Below are 20,894 nucleotides of genomic sequence, written 5' to 3' on the forward strand. Positions count from 1 at the left end.
TCTCAAAAGTGAGCGCCTGCCCAAGCTGGCAGAACAGAGCCAGAAAATTCCCAGGCACCCATTTCCTTACCTGGCACACAAAGATTTGCAAGTCTGTATAACTTATACCGCTGCAAAAATCTTTATAACTACTCAGATTTGCAAATCCCGTATAACTATCTATTTGGATTCAATAAATTTCACTTTTTTAAAAGAGAGAAACTGCTGAATTATCCAATATTTACAGTTATTAAACATTCACTTTGCAAATGAATTTCCTACCCCCACCTGTTCCCAAAACGTTATCACTGAATAACTGGAATTAATTATTATTGAGATGATGATAATGATGCCAAGAATGTATCCTAATTAAATGTTCTATCATGAAGAAAAGCCTGAAATTTTGATCAATACTGATTTAACTTTGTTCTTGAGTCTTTTGGAGACATTTAGTTCTATGCACAATAATCTGATGAATAGTTAACTGAGTGACATCTTTATCAATCTTCTATTTTACATTTAACCTTAGTCTACACAATATAGGCTTATGTACAAATCCTTACACATGAATAAGTTTTAAAGCCATTTTTCCAATTCTTTGCCACACTGCCTGTGGATTTTTTTCTGAATTAAAATCTGAAAGAGAATGCCTCTATTGCGTTGAAAGGCAACCCTTCCTTCCAAGAGAATCAGGGACTTTGCAAAAGAGCTGCCGTCATGGTCTGTCAGATGTTGGCCTGACATTCACACAGAGCAGAGTGATGTGTCATCACATGAGGTGAAAGAAAGTATCGAGAAGGATGTTGTCTCAGTGTTCCATTGATATGAAGAGACGCCACGACCAAGACAGCTCTCATAATAGAAAGTATTTAATTTGGGGCTGATGGTTCCAGGGGGTAGTAGAATCATGGCCATCACAGTGGGAAGCAGACAGGCGAGATGCTGGAGCGATAGCTGAGAGCTTGGCATCCTGACCTGCAGGCAGCAGGCAAAAAGAGACAGACATTGGGCCTGGCAAGGGCTTTCGACACCTCAAAGCCCACCCCTAGTGACCCACTTCCTCCAACAAGGCCATACCTCTTAATTCTTTCAAACAGTTTCACTTCCTGTGACCAAACATTCATTCATATGGGAGACATTCAAACCATCACTTAAATATTTATTAATTATAAATCTCACTCATAGCTTTGAGCATTGCCATTATTAATCCCTTAAATGGCATCGGTAATGTCATTACATTATTAAATGAAAAATGTTAGCTACAAACTTAATAGACATGTTCTCAAAGACATACATATTTCAAAGGAGATGCTTTGAAATCAGAGTCGTTTTATGTTGTGCAGTTTTTAAATGTTTCTGTGTTGCATTTATAATCATGAAAAAAATCAAAATTTTTAAGAGCTGGGCTCAAGATTAATAGACTAAATCAAAAGTGCAGTGTCCAAAACCCGAATTTATGGTGACTTTCCATGAGTTTCTTCCGGGTACAGGAGGAACCCACTAAAAATACTGTCATCCTCGGGGCCGACGTACAGCCCGTTCCAGTCCTTCGACACTTCCAGCCACACCTGATCTCCTGCGCTCAGTTTCAGAATGAGCAGGAGGGAGGCCTGGTCTACTTGTTGACCATACAGCGTCTCTCTGGACTTGAACTGCTTCTTGTTGCGGGCCACGAGGCTGATTCGAGCAGGTCGGCCCCTGACTGTCACGTGATAGGAGAACACGTACGTCCCTGGAGCACTGCAGTTAAACTTCCCAGTGATGGGGCTGTAATGGCCCTGGTCATTGGAGAGAATCTTGTCAAATTTGATGGGAATGTTTGGGGCAGGAAAAGGCTTGGACAACAGGGCACTAAAAGCCGACTGTGGAACATGAGAGGCCTCGCCCTTGGAGCCCTTGACCCCCCGGGAGCCCTTCTTCCCAGTAGGCCCTCGAGCCCCTTTGCTCCCCAGTTCGCCCTTTGGCCCGGCAGGTCCAGTTAAACCAGGAGGACCTGCATCTCCTTTTTCTCCCTTCGGGCCAGGATCGCCTCTGGGTCCAGGCAGACCGTCTGAGCCGCCTTTGCCTTCCGTCCCTTCTCCTCTGCTACCTTTTTCTCCCTTCACGCCTGCCTCACCCTTTTCTCCCTTCTCTCCCCTCTCCCCAGAATCTCCATGATAGCCTTTCTCCCCAGCATCCCCCTTCTCGCCCTTGGCCCCAGGCTCTCCAATGAAGCCATGAGCACCAGTGGCCCCAGGGTCCCCTTTCTCTCCTTTGGTGCCATTCTCACACAGGTCCCCCTTGGAGCCTTTTTGTCCTTCTATTCCTGCCGGACCTATGCTTCCTTTGTCTCCCTTGGGACCAAAACCACCTGAAATGAAAAAGTAAAATAATGCTTAAGAATCATATAAGCTACAACAGGATGCTATTACCTAAAATATTGAAATAATTCCCACCAATAGGACCTGTAAACCTGGTTCTTGCCTCGGTAATGTCTGTTTCAAGGAGTCATTAAATGTGGCGAGCAGTAATTACCGTGTCACGTTCTCAGAAGAATAGCTAAGGCTTCCAAGAAACAGTAGTGTTTCAGGCTTTTGTTTTTTTCTTTGCTTTTAAGATAATACAGAGCTGTTTTATTCCACTAGCTTTTGCACTTGACCCAACTCGTGTAACGGCTCCAACCTCTGTTTCACCCATCTACACCCAAAGTGTCACAGCTGCAGAAGAAGAAAGGCAGATTCCGTTTCTGATAAGAGCTCATGAAAGGGATCAGAGCACAGACGTATTTGCCTAATGTCTCAGCTCCTGGATTCAACTCATGCAATGAGCACACTGAGTCATTAAAATATTGAGAACTGGAGTATAAACCTTGCCGATCCGACATTGCCAAGCAGGAAGAGACAGAGCTTTACTGCACTCGGGTCCTCACGTGGTAGATAGACTGGACTTTACCTTGCTCTCCGGGCTTTCCTGGGTATCCTGGAACGCCACCTGCTCCTTGGTCTCCCCGTTCTCCCTTCAGTCCTAAAATAGTAGAGGGATTAATTCCAACGCAACTATGTCATTTGGGATAAATCTAGCCTGTGGTTCAGAGCTCCGCCACGTTCCAACGTTTCTTAACAAAAGTTGTTTAAAGGAAAAGCAGTACGAGAAAAGAAGGTGTTGAAGGGCATCTGGGGTTGTGAGTTCCGGTTAATAGTAAGCCACTTAGAGGGGATTAACAGCTGATCCCTTGAGCAGAACTCCTTGCAGCCTTCGCACGATTCTTGAAATTCCTCATGAAATTTCAAATAATCGGCAAATGATGTGTATGTGTGAGCTGGTGTTTTTCCTATTGTAAATTTTTGAACATCAGGCAAAATTTCTTCTTTGCCACCCACTATAGAAGTTTAGACAGAGAGAGAGAGAGCACCACTTTCTTTCATTCACTAAAACTAACAAAAACCAAAGCCAGGAAAGAAAAACCACCTTTAAGAGACACTGTCAAAATGGGTCATTTTCATTACATGTTAGAATAATTTCTGTATACTCTTACAGAGCTACAGGAAACATTATGATAATAAAATATTTAAACATTCAGATATTTGCCATAATACCACCCAGAGAAATCCAATATGGGTCACTCTAGTATCCTAAGGAGCTGGCTTCTCTATTTATTACTCTAGACAAAGTCAAATGTGCAAATTTAACCTATGGAGTACCAGAAAAATATCCAAACATATTCTGACAGGTTCTGATGCTGAATGAAAGAGGAGGACCAAGCCTATTCTCTCCTTATCAGTAATGGAATGTTGGACAGCTTCATTCAGCAATACTGGTATGATATATATTCTTAGATCCAGATTCTCTGTGTGTCCCTGATGTTCTGTAATTCACTATGTACACCAGGCTGGCCTTGAACTCAGAGAGATCTGCCTGCCTCTGCTTCCCAAGTGCTAGGATTAAAGGTGTGTACTACCACACCCAGCATAAGTGGCATTTAAGTTTATTTAAGGGGATTAATCGCCTTAATTGAAAGTATTCAGTTAGATGATAACGGACTAACATGCAGCCATTCAAGCAAGGTTTTGGAAACTTAAAAACTTTTATTCTTAACCAGGAGTCCACGCCAACTCTGGAAGTAAAAGGAAAGTAGAGTTGCCACTTTATAAAGACTGGCTGAATGAAATTATACTTTGATCATTCATCAAAGCCTCTTCTTAAGAACCATGTCTTACGGTACCGCCCCGGATTTTCTTTCCACTTCCAGAAGTCTAGCTTCCAAAACGCACGAAGTGCCGAGGAGGTTCATCACTCACCCTTATTTCACAGGCTCCCTGCTAATATGATTCAGCCACAAAAGGATTAAATGTTTCCAAGAATGAGAATCGCATAGCTGACAAGTGCGAAGTAGCACTCTCTCGCCTAAGCATATTTTTTGAGTAATTACTTCACTGACTGTTCCAGCAAGAACGAGTTAGGCAGTTCCCGAGCCGTGTGGAGGGTGATGTATATGTGACATTAGGCCTTCTGACATCCAACAACACGGAGCTTGGTGGACAGACGGTATTTCTATAGGGTACCAGTATTCAATGGGGAATTTCTAACTATCCCAGGGAATCTGTAACTACCTTAGTACCAAAAGAACCAGTCATTTCTGGGACAGAAAGGCTTCTATGCTAATGTTTTCAGAGTTATAGACTTCTTGGGCAGGAGAAGATCAATGAAAGTGTTCATAGCTACAAATCTTCTTTGAGAAACAGGTTGTAAGTCAATAAAAATCCACTTCTGCCAGGGTCCAGCCAGCAGAAAAAAATCATTGCTGTGTTTTAATTATTTCTTGATTTTTTTTGAGCTTATTAGTTCATTTATTCAGTTGCCCCATCATTGATAATACATCTGATTTCAGAGTGAGTCAAAAACAATATCAAATGCTCCTTACCATTCAGATTTCTACCAAAACTAAATATTCTACAGGATTACCTACTCTGGTACTATTTAATGTTAACTTAATTGCATTAAAGAAAAATATCCACACTTAATTGGGTGTGTATAGCTCAGCGGAGGAGCCTTAGCTAGCATGCATGGCCTCACTCCCCAATACTAGAGCAAGGAAAAGAAGAAATAAAAGATCTCACACTAAAAGAAAAGACCCTTCCCTAGAGTCCATACTTCGTAACTTCTAGTCTCTGGGTCACACCGGGAGCCAGTAAGTGGTGGGAAGGCTGTTTAAGAGTTTCTCTTGGCATTTTTTCTTATAATTTGTTTGTTTGTTTGTTTTGATTTCTGTTCTTTGTTTTGGTTTTTGTTTGGGGGAAGCATGTTGAGAGAGAGAGAGAACATGAAGTTGGATGGGTAAAGAGGTGGCAGAGATCTGGGAGGAGATAGGAGAGGGAAAAACATAATTAAAACATGTTGCCTGAATAGATGAAAAATAGTGTAACTTAAGAAAATAGTCTCCCCTACTGGTGTGTGTGTGTGTGTGTGTGTGTGTGTGTGTGTGTGTGTACGTGCATGCAACTGTGCGCATGTGAAAGCGTGAGAGAGAGAAGGAAAGGGGGACGGGATAGTTCACATATACCTGAAAGTTTTTCAAGTGGCAGGTATAAAGTTAATATTCATGTCAAATTAATATATGAGATGATTTATCAAATATTTGTACTTTTAAAAACCCTCTTTCAATAACCGAGCCTTTGTTTCAGAGTCTCCAAGTTTTATTCGAAAAGGAAATGGTTACCCACCCTTCTCTCCTTTCTGGCCTTTGGGTCCTTGGGGTCCAGTGATTCCTGGGGGCCCTGGGCTGCCAACGTCACCAGTCTCCCCTTTAGGACCTAGGAAGTTTCAAAATCATCACATTAGAAAAATCATATTTTGAAATTCATTAGTTCAGGGGAAGAGGTCGTTATTTTATCGAGACCAAAAACTGTCAGTGTCCTAATGATAAAACCTGGCAAGAATAAGCCACTACAGAGTTCTGAGAGCAATATTTTTGTCTGATTTTGTCTGATTTGCCATTTTGAACTACCTGAATAGATAAATTGAGCCCATTAGTACCTGTCACTAAATTCACGGCAGTGATCAAATGATTCAGGGAAGTGGCACTATATCAAATGACAAAAACAAAATGATTATCTGACGCTTCACCTCATAGGACCACACTTTTAAATTGAAAATAAAAGAAACCAGACACTTTGAGATACCCCTTAATCCACTTACTCATTGATTAGGAACGATTTGTGACGTTTTCTATACACTGAATCCTCTTGCTAGATACTAGAAATGCAACCATCTTCCCCCACCCAGGGATGAGAATCTGTGCAAGATGAACATTAAACATATAAGGGGAAATGGAAATTATCTCACTCTAGTTGATACAAAGTAAATAGGAAGGTCCCGTTGTAAGTTATAGTTAGAAATAAAATGAGCTATACATTTATGGGGTCAGAAGACAATTTCCTGAGAAAACAGTATTAAACAAAGACTCAACAAAGGAATTAGAATTTCCTGAAGTGTCAAAAAAAAAAAAACAGTGTCTTAAAACAACTGAAAAAAATAGCATTGTGCATGGAAGTCATGACCAAAAAAGGGGGTGGGGGTTGAGAGGCAGGCACAGTGGAGATCATGCCAGTCTCTGACCTCGCTGGACACTGTCTCGGTTACTATTCCACTCCTGTGAAGAGATGCCATCACCAAGACAACCACAGTAAGGAAATCATTTAATTTGAGGATCACAGTCCCATAGGGTACCACCATCATGGCAGGAAGCAGACAGGCATGGCATTGGAGCAATAGCTGATCCACAGGCAGCAGGCAGAGAGAGACAGGCTGGGCCTGACCTAGACTTTTTAACCCTCCAAGCCCACCCCCAGTGACACCCCTCCTACCACACAACCACACCTCCTAATCCTTTCTGGATAGTTACCAAACTGAGGACTAAGCTGTTGTAGAATATTACTTGAAATAAGTAAAGATGTGTTGCGTTTGTTTATGCTGTTTAGGTGAGGCTGGCAGGCACAGAGGTTAACTGGGAGGAGGAGAGAACTAGGGAGAAAGAGAAGGAGATGCCCAGGACCAGTCAGCCAGGTAGACATGGACAGACATACAGAATGAAAGAAACGTAAAAGGTCCCGAAGCAAAATGCAGATGAAGAGAAATAGGTTCCATTAAGTTATAAGAGCTAATGAGACAAGCATAAACTAAGGCCAAGCATTCCTAAATAATAATAAGTCTCCATGTCATGATTTGCGAGCTGGTTGGTGACCAAAAAGAAAGCCTGCTACACTAAGCATAGAAATATGAATTTTGGGGGCCTTCCTCATTCAAATCACTACAGGTACACTTATTCATCCAGGCAGTCACTTACCTAAAACACACCTAACTCAATTCATTATTTTTTTTTCGGTTTTTTCAATGCAGTTTCTCTGTAGCTTTGGAGCCATCCTGGAACTAGCTCCTGTAGACCAGGCTGACCTCGAACTCACAGAGATCCGCCTGCCTCTGCCTCCCGAGTGCTGGGATTAAAGGCGTGCGCCACCACCGCCCGGCCAATTCATTATTCTTTCTGCAAGTTCAGTCCTATTTGCAGAGTAAAAATTGCTCCTTACTTAGAATAATTCAAGGCTAATTTCTCCAAAAGTTTACCATATAGATAATCTCACCCAATGAAGATACAAAATGGCATTTTAATTATAATTAAGGTTAATGGGATAGAATGAAATGGATTTTTTTTTAATTCAATGAAATGAAAAATCATATTCGGTAGAATGCATCTTTGGAAGAAACTATAAATTTGTAAAAGGAAACCACTGATAAGTTGCTTGCAGTAGAGGTTAGGGCTGAAGGCAGTCTCTGCCATTTGAAGGAGAATTGCATGAAGAAGAGGAATAGAGACAGACTAAGCAGAGGAGGTGAAAGCAAACAAGAAAGCCACTGTCTTTTTGCCCTGTGCATTGTCCCCCAAGGCTTGGTGGGGCTCTGCTGTTGAAGGAAACAACAAACCACACCCCTGAGCTGGCACAGGCGCGTCATGTGACTGCACACATGTAACTGCTGCACATCATGTAACCCTATCACATCTACATGAGAAGGACACCTAGGGAGTATTCTCGTAAACACCTTAAGATTGAACTCAAGGTGAACCAATTGATTTTGCCTCCAGTCTCTGTGCAGGCAGGTGCTGCAACCTCCAAGTTGACCAAACGCTCACTGAACCGGAACACATCGCCAGGTGCGATGTAAAAATATCTTCAGTAATTTTATAAAGTTTTAGAAATGATGTAAAATTTCCCACTCTTCTTAACATGGGGAGCCCACAGCAACTGAGCCAAAAACAGAAGCAAGAGATGGAGAACTGCCTTCTGGCCATTAAATATAATCGCTGTATTTTCATAATGTTTTTCATCTATAAATTGGATCTAAGTGGACTTTTAAAAGTAGATAATGCACCGTGTGATGCCTGCAATATGTGTGTTTACGTGAACAAAGACAGAGAGTTAAGGAAAAAAAGTTGAGATGCTTGGATTTGTGTAGGTTTTTTTCTTTTTCTCTGAATTTGTTCAATGCTGCTCTTATATTGATTTCTAATGAAAGGAACACATGAAGAAAAGGAAAAGTCACTGAGCAGATCTATGTGTATACTCAGAAATATGCGTGTGTGTATGTACACACGTATGTAAACACACAGAAGTATGTAACAGAAATTAAAGGGGAAAAAGAGGCCATAAATTTGAAAGACAGCAAAGCAGGGGGCTTGGGAGGGTTTGGAGAAAGATTGAGAACTGGGAAATGATGCAATTATATTATAATCTCAAAAACATAAATTTCAGGATTCTAAAGCTAGAATAACTGAATCTCAAAAGAAGAGGATGCTGTTCTATCAGGCCCAGAGAATTTCACAAGCTAGAACCACACGCCACGGTAACCGAGTGATAAAAGCAGTTTGTAGAGTATTTATTCTATTTCGAGCATCACATATTCATACGGATCATGGTTTCATTTAACCCTGTTTTCCATTGTTGAAACTGAGACTTCAGGAAGTAATGAAGTCTTCTTAGAAAGGGCAGTGGCAGAGTCAACCTTCTGGGCTTGAACCTGGCCTTGACAGCATGGGTCTGTAACTGCAATTACTTGAAAGGCTGAGGCAGGAGTTAGGCAAGTTCCTGATTTGCCTGGCCTTCAGAGTGATTAAAGACCACCATGAGCCAGTTTGTGAGATGGACTCAAAATAAAAAGTGGACGAGCAATAGCCTAGCATGTACAAAGCCCTGTGTTAATCCACAGCAGAAATAAACACAGAACATTCTAAGTCAGATGACATAGGCAGCTAGATTATGACATATGAGTTACACAGACAGGCTAAAAAGTGGACGCACCTCCAAAATGTATTTCACAAAGATTAGGGAAAAAAAGCTGAAGGCCAAGAACAATCTAATCTCATCTGTCATCAGGTGAGACAAAAGCCCTCATGCTATGGAGCTCACTGTCTCCTTAGAAGGCCGTGTTGCCAGCCAAGTAAGATATGAAGAGTTCTGATAAATATGATTTTCCTCAGCCTCGTTGCATTTCCAATATTGTGTCATCGGCTGGGAAATGGGGTCCTAATCTCACTCTTTTTACCCCTTAATCCTGCTCAGTATAAATAGCACGTCTCTCTAAAACCCGCTACCATGAGATGAAATCAATTAAAACCCGAGTGGTGATGCAGAACTACTGATTTTCCAGCTTCCTCTTCCTCAGGTTAGATGCCACAAACACCATATGAATTCTTTTTCAGGGAATAGTGACTTCAAAATTGGCATTCTGATCTTTAATTTTATCTCAAGCTGTCTACACTACCTAGCACCTAAAAGCCAGACTGCATTACGGTCAAACTGAGAGCATATTCATTACGTATCTATTGGAGACATCTGAGGTTTCAAAATAGTAACCACAGTGTTCAACACAGAAAATTGCTGGGCAATGGCAGCGTTGCTTCCGCATCTCAATGAGGACCACGCTGAATTTTACATTTCATTTTCCACTCAAAGCCCTTCCACTTGGAATCCTAACTACAAATAGCATTCACAAAGTCCCTCAGTTGCCGCACTTTCTCGCCATGCAATAGGATTTTCATTTACCATTTTTTAACCCAACAAAAAAAAAAAAAAAAAAAAAAAAAAAAAAAAAAAAACCTGAACTGCCCAGAAAAACCTCAGCTCCGAGGCTGAAGTTGGGAGTCCTTGACTCAGTTCGAACCAGCGCTATTAATACAGCAGGCGTTACCCGATAGAGTAGGTATTAGTAGGGAAAGGTCTTGAAATACGGCTGTGATTAAGGCGGAAAAGTGTGCTCACATGGTGACTCACAGTCCTCAATAACCCCAGTGTCAGAGGACCTGACACCTTCTTCTGACTTCTGTGGGCACCGGGCACACACATGGCCCACAGACATCCATGCAGGCAAAATACCCATAATCATACAATAAGAATAAATCTCTTTTTAAATAAATATAGCTGTGGTTACTGAACTGCATTTTTGTCTCAATCTGAATATGTATCAATAACCATGTTTGCACTTGCATTTGTCACATTCTTACGGGCAAGTAGCCCGTCACTGCTACTTGCACGGCAGCGCAGAAACCCTCAAATCAATTCTTTACCCTAAGCCCTCCTCTCTGGGGACATTCGGTTGGGCACTTGTGAGTACCTTGCTTTCCCATCTTTCCAGGTTCTCCTTTCTCCCCAGTGACAAGTGAACAGCAATGGCAGCAATTCAAAAAGAAACGAGTCGTGTCCAGAGAGAAGCTTTCAAAGGCGAACAGACCGGCGGTGGCGGAAGTAGAGGGGTCCGTGGTGGGCTCTGTCGTGGTTGACAAAGAGGGGTCCGTGGTGGGCTCTGCCCCGGCAGCCATTTCTGTAAGGAGGGCTTCTTCTTCATCCAGAGGAAAGCCATTGGAAGGCTTTTGGCCCTTCAGCATCTCCTTCCCCTCAGATTTCTTTGTAAATTTGGTGTACGGTGTGGTCTTCCCTACTGTGTCCACATCAGCCACGGCCAAAATCATTAAAAGAACACAAAGCCAAGAAAATATCCACATGTTTGAGGCTGGAAGAAAGACATAAAAAAAACACGCGCAAATTATAAATGATCCAAATAAAAGCACTGGTACCATCTGTCCTTATATGAGAAAAATAAAATATATCTCCGAGACATAAGGATAACAGCATATGTGATTTAGAATGATGTTCAGCTGGGATATTCTATATGTAAGTGTGTAAGAGTCGCCACAAAGCATTTTCTCTAATTTATTATGAGGAGTACTTTGCGTTCAGTTTTCTCTCCTGGTTGTTTCTTGGTGTTACGTGTTCTCAAACGGTGTTCTCAATCATTCAAATTATCTTGCCGAATAGCAAATATGATCTATAATAAGTGCAGCATGCCTTAATAGCTCCTGTACCCTGTGGAAAACAAATATGTGTGATTTCCTCCCTGACCTCACTCAGATTTATAGGAATCAAATACATTTGTATTAGAGAGAGATGAAAAATATTGAGCCGAATAGTTTATTCCCGCAAACTCAATTATTTCAGGGAAAAAAAAGTACTGGTAAAATAGTCTTTAAATCTACTAGGGATAATGGCGCTGTTGGGAGAGCACTCTGAGGGAACCTATTATAATAAATGGAGAGGGAGACAATTTGAAAAATCATAACTTTGAAAATATGCTATGTCCTTAGCTTTTCACAATGCCACTTAGCTCGCAGAATCTTTGCTGTAGACTTTGGGGAGTTTTTCTAAAAACTCACATTTATCTTTGGGTAATTTTAATTAGGCAAATGTGGTTATTCTTATTAAGGTTTTTTTTAACCAACATCTAAAGAAGCATGGTATAATGTTCCCAGTGAAGCGAAATTGTGATAGCTCACCATTCCGTTCCCCATCGACTCCAAGCAGGCTGCTAACAGACACATGCATTTTCTCTGATATGAGATAGGAAAAAAGCAGTAGAGACAAATAGTAAGAGAATTTAAACTAAGAGGGAGAAAGGCACCTACTATGTGGAGAGTCCCTATACCTAGCTCGACACCATCAATCCAGACGTCATGTGATCATTCTCCATCACAAATGAGGAAGCCAGCACCAAGAAGTTGCATACCTTGTCCAAGGTCATAAAAGCAGTAAATATTGGGTTTAAGATACAATGCAGTTTGGTTTAATTTCAAGACCTAAACTCATATCCACAAATCATGTGGACTTTATAAGGATGGGATTAGAGAACAATAAACCCAAGTTCAGCTCAATGGAGTAGAGCAGTAGAGACAGACATAAATCAAAGCAGAGGAAGAGATAAAGATGGGACGCTTTGTTTTCAAAACTGGGTAAAAGTCCAAAAGTTCTAACTTTCCGTCTGGTTGTCTTTGCTGCTGTATTCATTGACCTGGCTATTATTGGTTGACATTGGTAATGTCACAAGAAACAAGGAATTAGTTTTAATGACACCAGACATAAGTTAAGTCATGATCCTATCCTCTATGAGTTACGTTTAGTAAGAAGAGATGGGAGACGACGGAAGTAAAAACGTGAACAGCAGTTAGTTCACCATGCATGTGATTGCAGATGCATACACGCCCCGACATGCACCACACAGTCCCACCCACAAGATGAACATACACACGATTGGCATGCATCGGCCGTTTACACTCATCCCCCTCAAATGCTACACTCAAGCTTCTTAAACTGTGGCTCAGAGGACCCCAGATGATGCCACAGGTGGTGGACTTCATTAAAAATTTGGTAACAGTAATATGTTTTTAAACACACGGGAACCAAATTTTAACTCAAACTCAGACTTCCAGTGAATCTGAAGTGCTTCGAGCCATGCTCACCTGTGTTGTGTCATGTCACTTCATTCAAGCCTTGTCTCTAAGCACACAGTGTGTAAACTATGCACTGCGTGTACCGCCGAGCCACCCAGTGCCTATGAAAACGGCCAGCAACAGGTCAACTCGGGCTCCGGATGAGCGTGTGATAGGAACTGCAGCCTTTTTACTCTGCACACTGCGCTTACAGAAGCACAATTGCTTAATTATGGAAAACGAAGACAATTGCTTCCTACTGTCACATTAATCATCAGATTAGTGTGTCTTTGGATTGGATTATGCTAGAATGTTTGATTTTTTTAAATGCTATTTGATTTGCTGTCTTGAGTTCCAGTTAACGAAAAACATTCAATACATTTTGGCTTGGTGGTAAGACAGGACTTCCACCCATTTCTAAACTAAACATACTTCTTCCATTTTGCCCTTTGTATTTAACTAAAGCAGCACTCTTAGTGTTGGCAATTAGGATATTGAATTGTCACTCAGCTCTGAAAACTGTTCAAGATCCTCTATGTCCAGCAATATCAGATGTTCAGCCAAGACTTAACTCTCAATAGTGACGTAAAAAAATAGATAGACCCTGCTCATTAGCACACTCATTTGCTTCTGTTTCTTGTAAATGGTAAAAATCATGTGTGAAGGAAATAATTACTTGAAACTTAATTTTGTTGTGATTTATTACCAGTGAACATTGGATCTGTATACCTATTATATATACCTATATGTTAAGTGTGCAACAAAAGTTTCTCAGGTAAAAAGAGGTCAAAGATGGAAAAAGTTTAAGAGGTCTCTATATTTAACAACAAGATTTTTCTTTTCAAGACAGGATTTCTTTGTGTTACATCTCTGGCTGTCCTGGAACCTATTGGGTAGACCAGGCTGTCCTCAAACTCACAGAGATCCACCTGCTTCTGCCTCCCGAGTTCTGGGATTAAAGGCGTGCGCCACCACACCAGTTTAATAACAAGATATTATTGACTATAAAGCAGCTAAACTTTCTTTTTCCGTACTGGGACACATCTGCTACTCCTCCATATGTACATGGTAATTTTTTTATCCTATAAGAATTTTGCAAAAGGATCTTAGGAAAATAGTCATGGGGGGCGGGACAAGGAAGAGAAAGCTGAGGGGTCCTGTGAAGGAGAAGGGGCCCAGCATCTATCTGGCAATCTGTCTGGCATTGTTTTAAGCACTTTTTAACTATTATGTTGACTATAACACAAAGTATATACCACAAGGTAAGACCCACTGTGCCCATTTAATAGATTATAAGATGGAGGCACAGGGAGGGAGAAGTGGTGTAACTTTATTTCACCTAAAAACAAAACCCAAAAAAAATAAATTCATAAAAACATAGCCCCCCAACAAAACCCGCCACAAGTGAGGACTTTAGACAAAATTTCAAGTCACTAAAAGACAATAAAAAAGAAGTTTTAGGTATGAAGTTTAATGAAGGTTAAATCCTAACAAGGATTTAAAATAAAGATTGGAAGAAGAGGATGAAGGCCTGCGGAGAAGGCTCAGTCAGTGAAAGACTAGCCCCACTAGCATGAAGCCTAGAGTTTCAGTATCCAGCTTGAGGAGTTCAGGACAGCAGCACACACTTGTCAGCCCAGCCCTAGGGAGGGGAAGACACATGGGTCCCTGGAACTCAGTAACCACCCCAACCTAGCCAAGAGCCAAGGCTTATGGGAGACACCGTCTTCAAAATAAGGTGGAAAGTGACTGAGGTTGGTATCTGGTATCTGACATTGACCTCTGGCTGACACATGCATGTATGTCCACTCTCATGTACATACAACATAGAGGGAGAAAGAGAGATAGAGACAGAGAGACAGAGAGAGGAGATGAGATTTCCAAACAGAAACTTAAATACCCTGAGGCTTTTACTTCTCCTGAATATTGTCTATTCCATAAAAACATTTTAGAGAGAGTGTAAAATTAGATCTCCTCTATTTCTGTATTCCCAGGGCCAAGCTCAAGGATTGACAGATGATAACTGTTGTATAAATGTTTTCTGAACAGCAAGAAGAAATAAGAACAAGTAAGGGGTAAATATGATAAACTATAGTCTTATACAGATATGAAAATATCATAATGAAACCCATCATTTTCTATGCTAGCTTAACAAATGTTTGCAGATGAAGTAAATATCATATTAAATATAGATATTGCTTTCTCCCCTCCTGGACTCACACCCTTTGCAGTGTGAGTCTGCACTTAAAAAGAAGTAGCACCTCTCTCCTGACCCCCAGTATTACTCCTGGAGTCATGTGACTCCAGCCAATGATCTGAAGGAGGAGGGAAAGGGACCCAGCCTCAAGCCAACTCCCAAGGACACACATGTCTCCATATTTCTATTTTGTTTTTGTTTTGTTTGCCCTCTTGTCAGAATATGAACAGCCTAGCTTTATCATCACAGGGGGAAGAGGAGGGACACCCAGAGTTGCACTCTCCCAGCCACACATGACCTAGACTGGAGCCCCCACTAATCTGAGTACATATGGATGACCCCAGTTAACAGCATCTGGAGCCAACTGAGATCATATGACTACCTCCTGTCCTATACACATGCCCCTGTTAGCTACTGCTGTGTAACAAAGTACCCCCACCTCCGCAGCTTAAAACAACAGCGGTCTCATTAGCAAAAGACTCTCCAGCAAGATTCTAAACCTTCAGATAAGTCATCTACACCAGCATTATATTCCAGCTGGAATATTGGTGTTGATAAATATGAAGAAATTTAATAATTTCAGTCGCAAGGATGTGTGGACATGTGCTTCAATAACTGCAGCAATGGTGACCTTTTTGACCTTATATAGGGTGTTCTTCCCCCTCTAACCCTAGGTAACTATGTAAAATTATAAGGTGAACTTGGATGTCTATGACATAATATTCCTGTCTGAATTTTAATGTCTTACAATGTTTCATTTAGGCCATTATCTTATAATCTGCTCCTTATGCCTTGTGTTTCTTCTTTTCCTTCCCTCTCCCCCTCCCCGCCCCATCCTTTATTCTTTCCTTCTTTCCTTTTATTCAGTTCACATAGTCACTAATGGTCTCCTCTTCCAGCTACTATATCAAACGCAGGAGTCACAGGATAACACATTTGTAGAGATCCTATTCCAGCAGAAACAACAAATGTCAGATGGTGAGCATTTCAGAGGGTGGCAGACGCTATGCAGGAAATAGGGGTGTTTGAGAAGGAGTGGCCAGGACAGTCTGCGGAAGGAAGGAAGCATCGCTTAGCATAATAGGAAAGACCCAAAAAAGGTCACTGATGGAAGGGCAGAGAAAGGAGCCTGGAACCTTTCAGATAGCAGGAACCAGATTCCCTCAAGAGAAGGAAATGAGACCAGCACACCTTGCCTGTGTGGCCTCCAAGGGCACATCACATCAGTTGACTGTCATGAAGACTTGACATGAATTCTACAAGCAATAAGAAGTCCCTGAAAGTTAAACTCAGGAGAAACTTGGTGACACGTGGCTTTAAGCCCACCTGGGAAAGCACGGAGAGCACAGACTCAGAAGAAAACCACAGTTGCAGGTTTAACTTTATATTTGACTCTAGGAGGATTCTTAGGATTGTGATTTTACTTCCTATTGTCTTGAGAACCTGAGGATGGCATGAAAAGCCCCATTCCATCAAACCTGTATGTGGGGAAATTTCCTGAAGCGAATGGCTATATATTTTTTTTCTTTTGGAAATAAAGGTTGGGGTTTAGATAGTATCTGAGTTTCTGTGTAAAATACAGAATGAACCAGAGATAATTGTAGTAAGTGGGACACTATAGACATGGTAGTGTCCAAGTCAAAACAATACTCCTGAAAGTATCCATCTGACACCAGGGACTGTAGAACGTCTGTGTGAATTTCCGATAAAGCAGATTCATTAAGAAGAGCCCGCTTGCCTCTGTGTTGAGACGTGGAGAGAACGCGCAAGTACTCCAGAAGCCTGAGTCCCCGTGGAGAAATGTGATGACCTAGGGCTTGGGTTAAGGATGCTAGCTGGCTCCTGTGATTCCTCATTCAAGTAATGGATCAACAGTGATGTGAGCAGCTGCCACAAGGGTCATTACATTATTAACCTCACTTTCATTCCAGGTGAGCTCGCTAGGGGAGAAGGCCCCATAAGAACATATGCCAAGAGAAGGAAAATGGGGAGGAGCGATTGCAGTTACTGCTTTCTTTTATTAATTCATGTGGGGTGGTGTGGGGGGGGGGGTGTGCAAACATACATGCATGTGTGTCCACAGGTCATAAGAGGGCATCAGATTCCCAGGAGTTGCAGTCTGCAATTGCAAGCTGTTGGGAGCCATCCCCAACGGGTGCTAGGAACTGACCTCGGGTCCTCTGGAAAAGCAATAAACACTCTTAACTCCTGAACCATTTCTCCAGGGCCAGTCACTTTCGTCTCTTTCCTCCTATGGGCTATGGGTCCTCTTTCCTTCTTGGGGTGCATGGTATTGTGCTCTCAGGTCTTTGAAAATACAATAAACAGTTTCTGATAAGCTGTTGCCTCAATTCTTCTAGTTCAGGGAAGCTTCTAGCTCTCAGATCTCAAGTTTATGCTCAAATACAAGGAGTATCAAAAGGAAGGAAAAGAGACATCGTCAGCACAGATTTCTGTTTCCTGGTTCATTTTTTAAGGGCAATTCCAGAGTGATTATAATCAGCTCTGACAGGCTCTGCACATCCCATTGTGTTGATGGAGGCAGCAAAAGCACTGTAATTTCTATTGTCCAGTGGGAGCCTATTTCTTCCAGTGTCTAAATAAATGAACCCATTATAAGTTTATTAAGAACATTGAATGTACCATCACACTCTCCCAAGTTAAATGCTTTTTTTGCCTTATAAGTATGCAGTAAAATGGAAACATATTCTCAGCATTTTTCTGTCAAATGGGAAGAGATTGGCTTTGGTTCAGAATACAACATCACACAGAGTCCAGCTGCAGATGGGGATATTGCTTTCCCTCTCTGCATGCTGCTTTTTCGGTTCCCACTCTTCCCACCCTGCTCTGAACCAAAGTACACATTCTGGATCACTGCAAGTTGAGACACACAGACTAGAGCTGTTAGAGAAAAAGCGGCCAAGCTCGGGCGAGACCAAGAGGTGCCTATTGATGAAGAAATGAAGTCACCTCTAAGCTCTAAGATTGGCACACTGATAAACATGTGGAATAACTTTAGGCACAAAAATAAGCCCCGGTTCCACATCGCCAAAACTGAGAAATAAAAACTTTTTTTTAAGAGAAACTTTTCAAAGGGAAGAACAAAATTATTATTGCTTGATTACATGAGCTTCCACTCACGGTGATTCTGGCCACGTCTGCCGTAGCGGTTTTATTCTTCCATTTGTTCAACAAATAGAAGGTTGGAGAGAAGGACAGTGTGAACCTGTAATTGTACGGCTGGATAATGAAACAGAAGTCAAATTTCCCAGCAGATAATTCTCTGGTTGTAAAAGCTAAGGGTGTGGGTGGAGGGAATGTGGGAACTCTTTGTTCTGTTCTTCTTGACTCTTCTGGAGACTTGCGGCTGTTCTCAAACACAGAGCTCACTGATTTCAAAAAACTCAGGGACATAGATCATAGATCATATGACTAGATCATAGCACCTGCTCTGTACCTTTGTCTATCAATTGATCTAAGTATTAGTTAGTAATCTATCAAAGTTGTCATTGCACACTTAAATTTAATGCCCACAATATATTTTTATCGAATTGGCATATTAACAGAAAAACCGTGATAAAGACAGGGACCCACATGAGGGACTTTCTCTATGAGGTCAGGGACCCTCATGAGGGACTTTCTCTATGAGGTCAGTTTCATTGAGTCTTTTCTATGCCTTTGGTCAGAAATATTCTCGCACTCATTAAAGTGAATCTAGCTATGTTTGAGCAGACTGCTTCCCCTTTCTGAAGATTGAACAGAACACCTGATTTTTGCAGTGCTCCTCACTGGGGATGTTATAGGAAAGGCATGAAGATTTGCAAAAGGGGAAACTTAAGGATGCAGAAGTTTGAAAATGAATACACCTTTTTGTTAAGTTTTTCTTTGAAGCTGCAGATGGTGCTAGGACACGGTGGTAGGCTGTCATTTTGAATACCAACAGCTTGGTAGCCTAGCTTCTGAGGGAGGGAGAATCTGTATTGATTTCTTTTACGCACTTACCACAAGTCCAGGTGTAAGCATCTCAAATGCAAAGTGTAACTACTAAAGAGATGTCCTGCAATAAATGTTTTGTTTTACAGAGATTCCTGTTACCAAACTTCTGTTTTCCAGAGAGAGAGAAAAAAAAGACAAACAGAGAGGTGAACACATACCTTTATTTTAATCCAGAATGATCTAAAACTGTTCTAGTCATCAGAAACATTAACATTAGGATAGTCAGAAGTTTACGAATGGCAACAGTGTAGCTGTGTATGCATAATATGTAAAAATATATAATTGATAGCCCAAACTCTATCAGCATCTTCCACACCCATTGATCTTCCATACCCATTGGAACCTGGTGGTGATGTGAGGGCCCTTCACGCATGTAGAAGCATGCGTGTAAAAACACATAAGTGTGAAGTTGAGAAGAGCAGTCCACCTAGGCTTGTAAGCAGCCCTGAGTGTCTTCCCCATCTCTAGATCTCAGCAAGTGCTTTAGAAGCCTCTGGTAGTCATGGCAGCTCACAGGGCTATTTATTTCCCTGACCCACGTCATCCTCATGCGGGTAGAAATCGTGGAAGACCCACACAGTGATCCTCTGCACTGCCCTGGCACACTCCTCCTCACCCTCGCCTCGTTTGCTCTACTCCAGAACTGGCGATTGCAAGACCTCTTAGTGGATATGGATTCTTAAGGGAATCCACCTGCCTCATGAACCTGGCATTCGTTCCCACTCTTATTCAAAACAAAGAATTGGAGCTAAGCGAGCTGGCTCTGTGCCTTTTCTAATTCTAAAGTATTAAGAGACCTTTCCCAATAAATCCTGGCTAATCTCAGTGGGTGCTGGGGAATTAAACACTCTCCTGTCTCATTTTGTCACTTAGCTCCGGGCCTATTCCAGGACCTCAGAGTCAACTCCTAGAAAACTCTGCTTGAGTCTCTGGCTTGTGAAGCCCTTGAGAGGTCAAGGGCTCTCCTGAAGGGAGTTGAGAATCCCAGACTAGCGAAGACCTCATAAGTATCAGATTTGGTATCAGTCCGAGAAGAACAGAAGGGAGCCTGTCCCTGAAATGCTACCAAGAGGCTAATGCATCACATGAAAAACAGCACCTCTTCCTCTCCAGGACAGCTGTGCTATTTAATACCCCCAAAGACCAAGGACAAAGAATGGCATTGTATAAGCACTGTAACTCAAGCAATTAACCAGGTAATGGCCTGTGGGTTCATTAGAGCAGAATGTCAATTAAAACAGTTGGAAGGAGATTATGCACCATACTTAGATTGCAAATCTTATAGACTACCCTAGTAGGACTAAATTATAATAAATGTCATATCACCACGATAGGTAAATGAAAATAAAGTTTCTTCTCTAATGTGGACCTCTGCCTAATGTCTCATAAATCCCAGGAATTGAGAAGAGCAGCCAAGTGTCTAGGCTTTATTCCACACTAAAGAAAATGGGATAAATTGTGTCGAGTATCTTCTCAGCCCCCTTTAACCTAATTAATTAATGCCTGTATATTGCTAGCTAATTGTTTTTTAAACATTCTAAAATATACTTGTTAGTTTTATCTTGGACTTCTGCCAAGAGACTTGAAAACTAACAGGGAATAATGGATAAAATATGAATTTCAGAAGGAAAAAAAATATTTCTTAGAATAATTTTTAGATGGGCGTTCTTCTGTTAATGACTTTCCGGGTCTGTTCCCAGGGACACGGAGTATTCGCCTTGTCGGTGCAGAGCAGACCACATTAGAAAAACTGACTTTGTCAGCCTGTAAAATGAATGCCAGTGTCCTTTATGAACTTTCAAAATGCGACTTGACTTGAGCATCCAAAGAAAGGACCCTAGTGGTTTTTCCTGAATAATGGATGGTAGAAGAACACGATAAATGAAAATTGGTTTCTGTCTTAACGATACTCACCTAAAGTTACATCGCAGTTCA

The 20,894-nt window shown here is 41.5% G+C and overlaps 1 protein-coding gene across 1 annotated transcript in view; it reads right to left on the reverse strand.

Moving 5' to 3' along the window:
* Positions 1–1,246: 1,246 nt before the first annotated feature.
* Otol1 (otolin 1) overlaps positions 1,247–20,894 on the reverse strand; it is an 88,019-nt gene continuing 68,371 nt past the window's right edge. Inside the window, exons 3-6 of the mRNA XM_057757343.1 lie at positions 10,621–11,016; positions 5,679–5,768; positions 2,911–2,982; positions 1,247–2,329 (exon numbers count right to left, since the gene is read on the reverse strand). Coding sequence (XP_057613326.1) covers positions 1,434–2,329; positions 2,911–2,982; positions 5,679–5,768; positions 10,621–11,008 — 1,446 coding nt within the window. The 5' untranslated portion in view covers positions 11,009–11,016 and the 3' untranslated portion in view covers positions 1,247–1,433. The remainder of the gene's footprint in view (positions 2,330–2,910; positions 2,983–5,678; positions 5,769–10,620; positions 11,017–20,894) is intronic.

This window comes from Chionomys nivalis, chromosome 24, assembly GCF_950005125.1.
Source record: "Chionomys nivalis chromosome 24, mChiNiv1.1, whole genome shotgun sequence".
NCBI classification, from domain to species: domain Eukaryota; kingdom Metazoa; phylum Chordata; class Mammalia; order Rodentia; family Cricetidae; genus Chionomys; species Chionomys nivalis.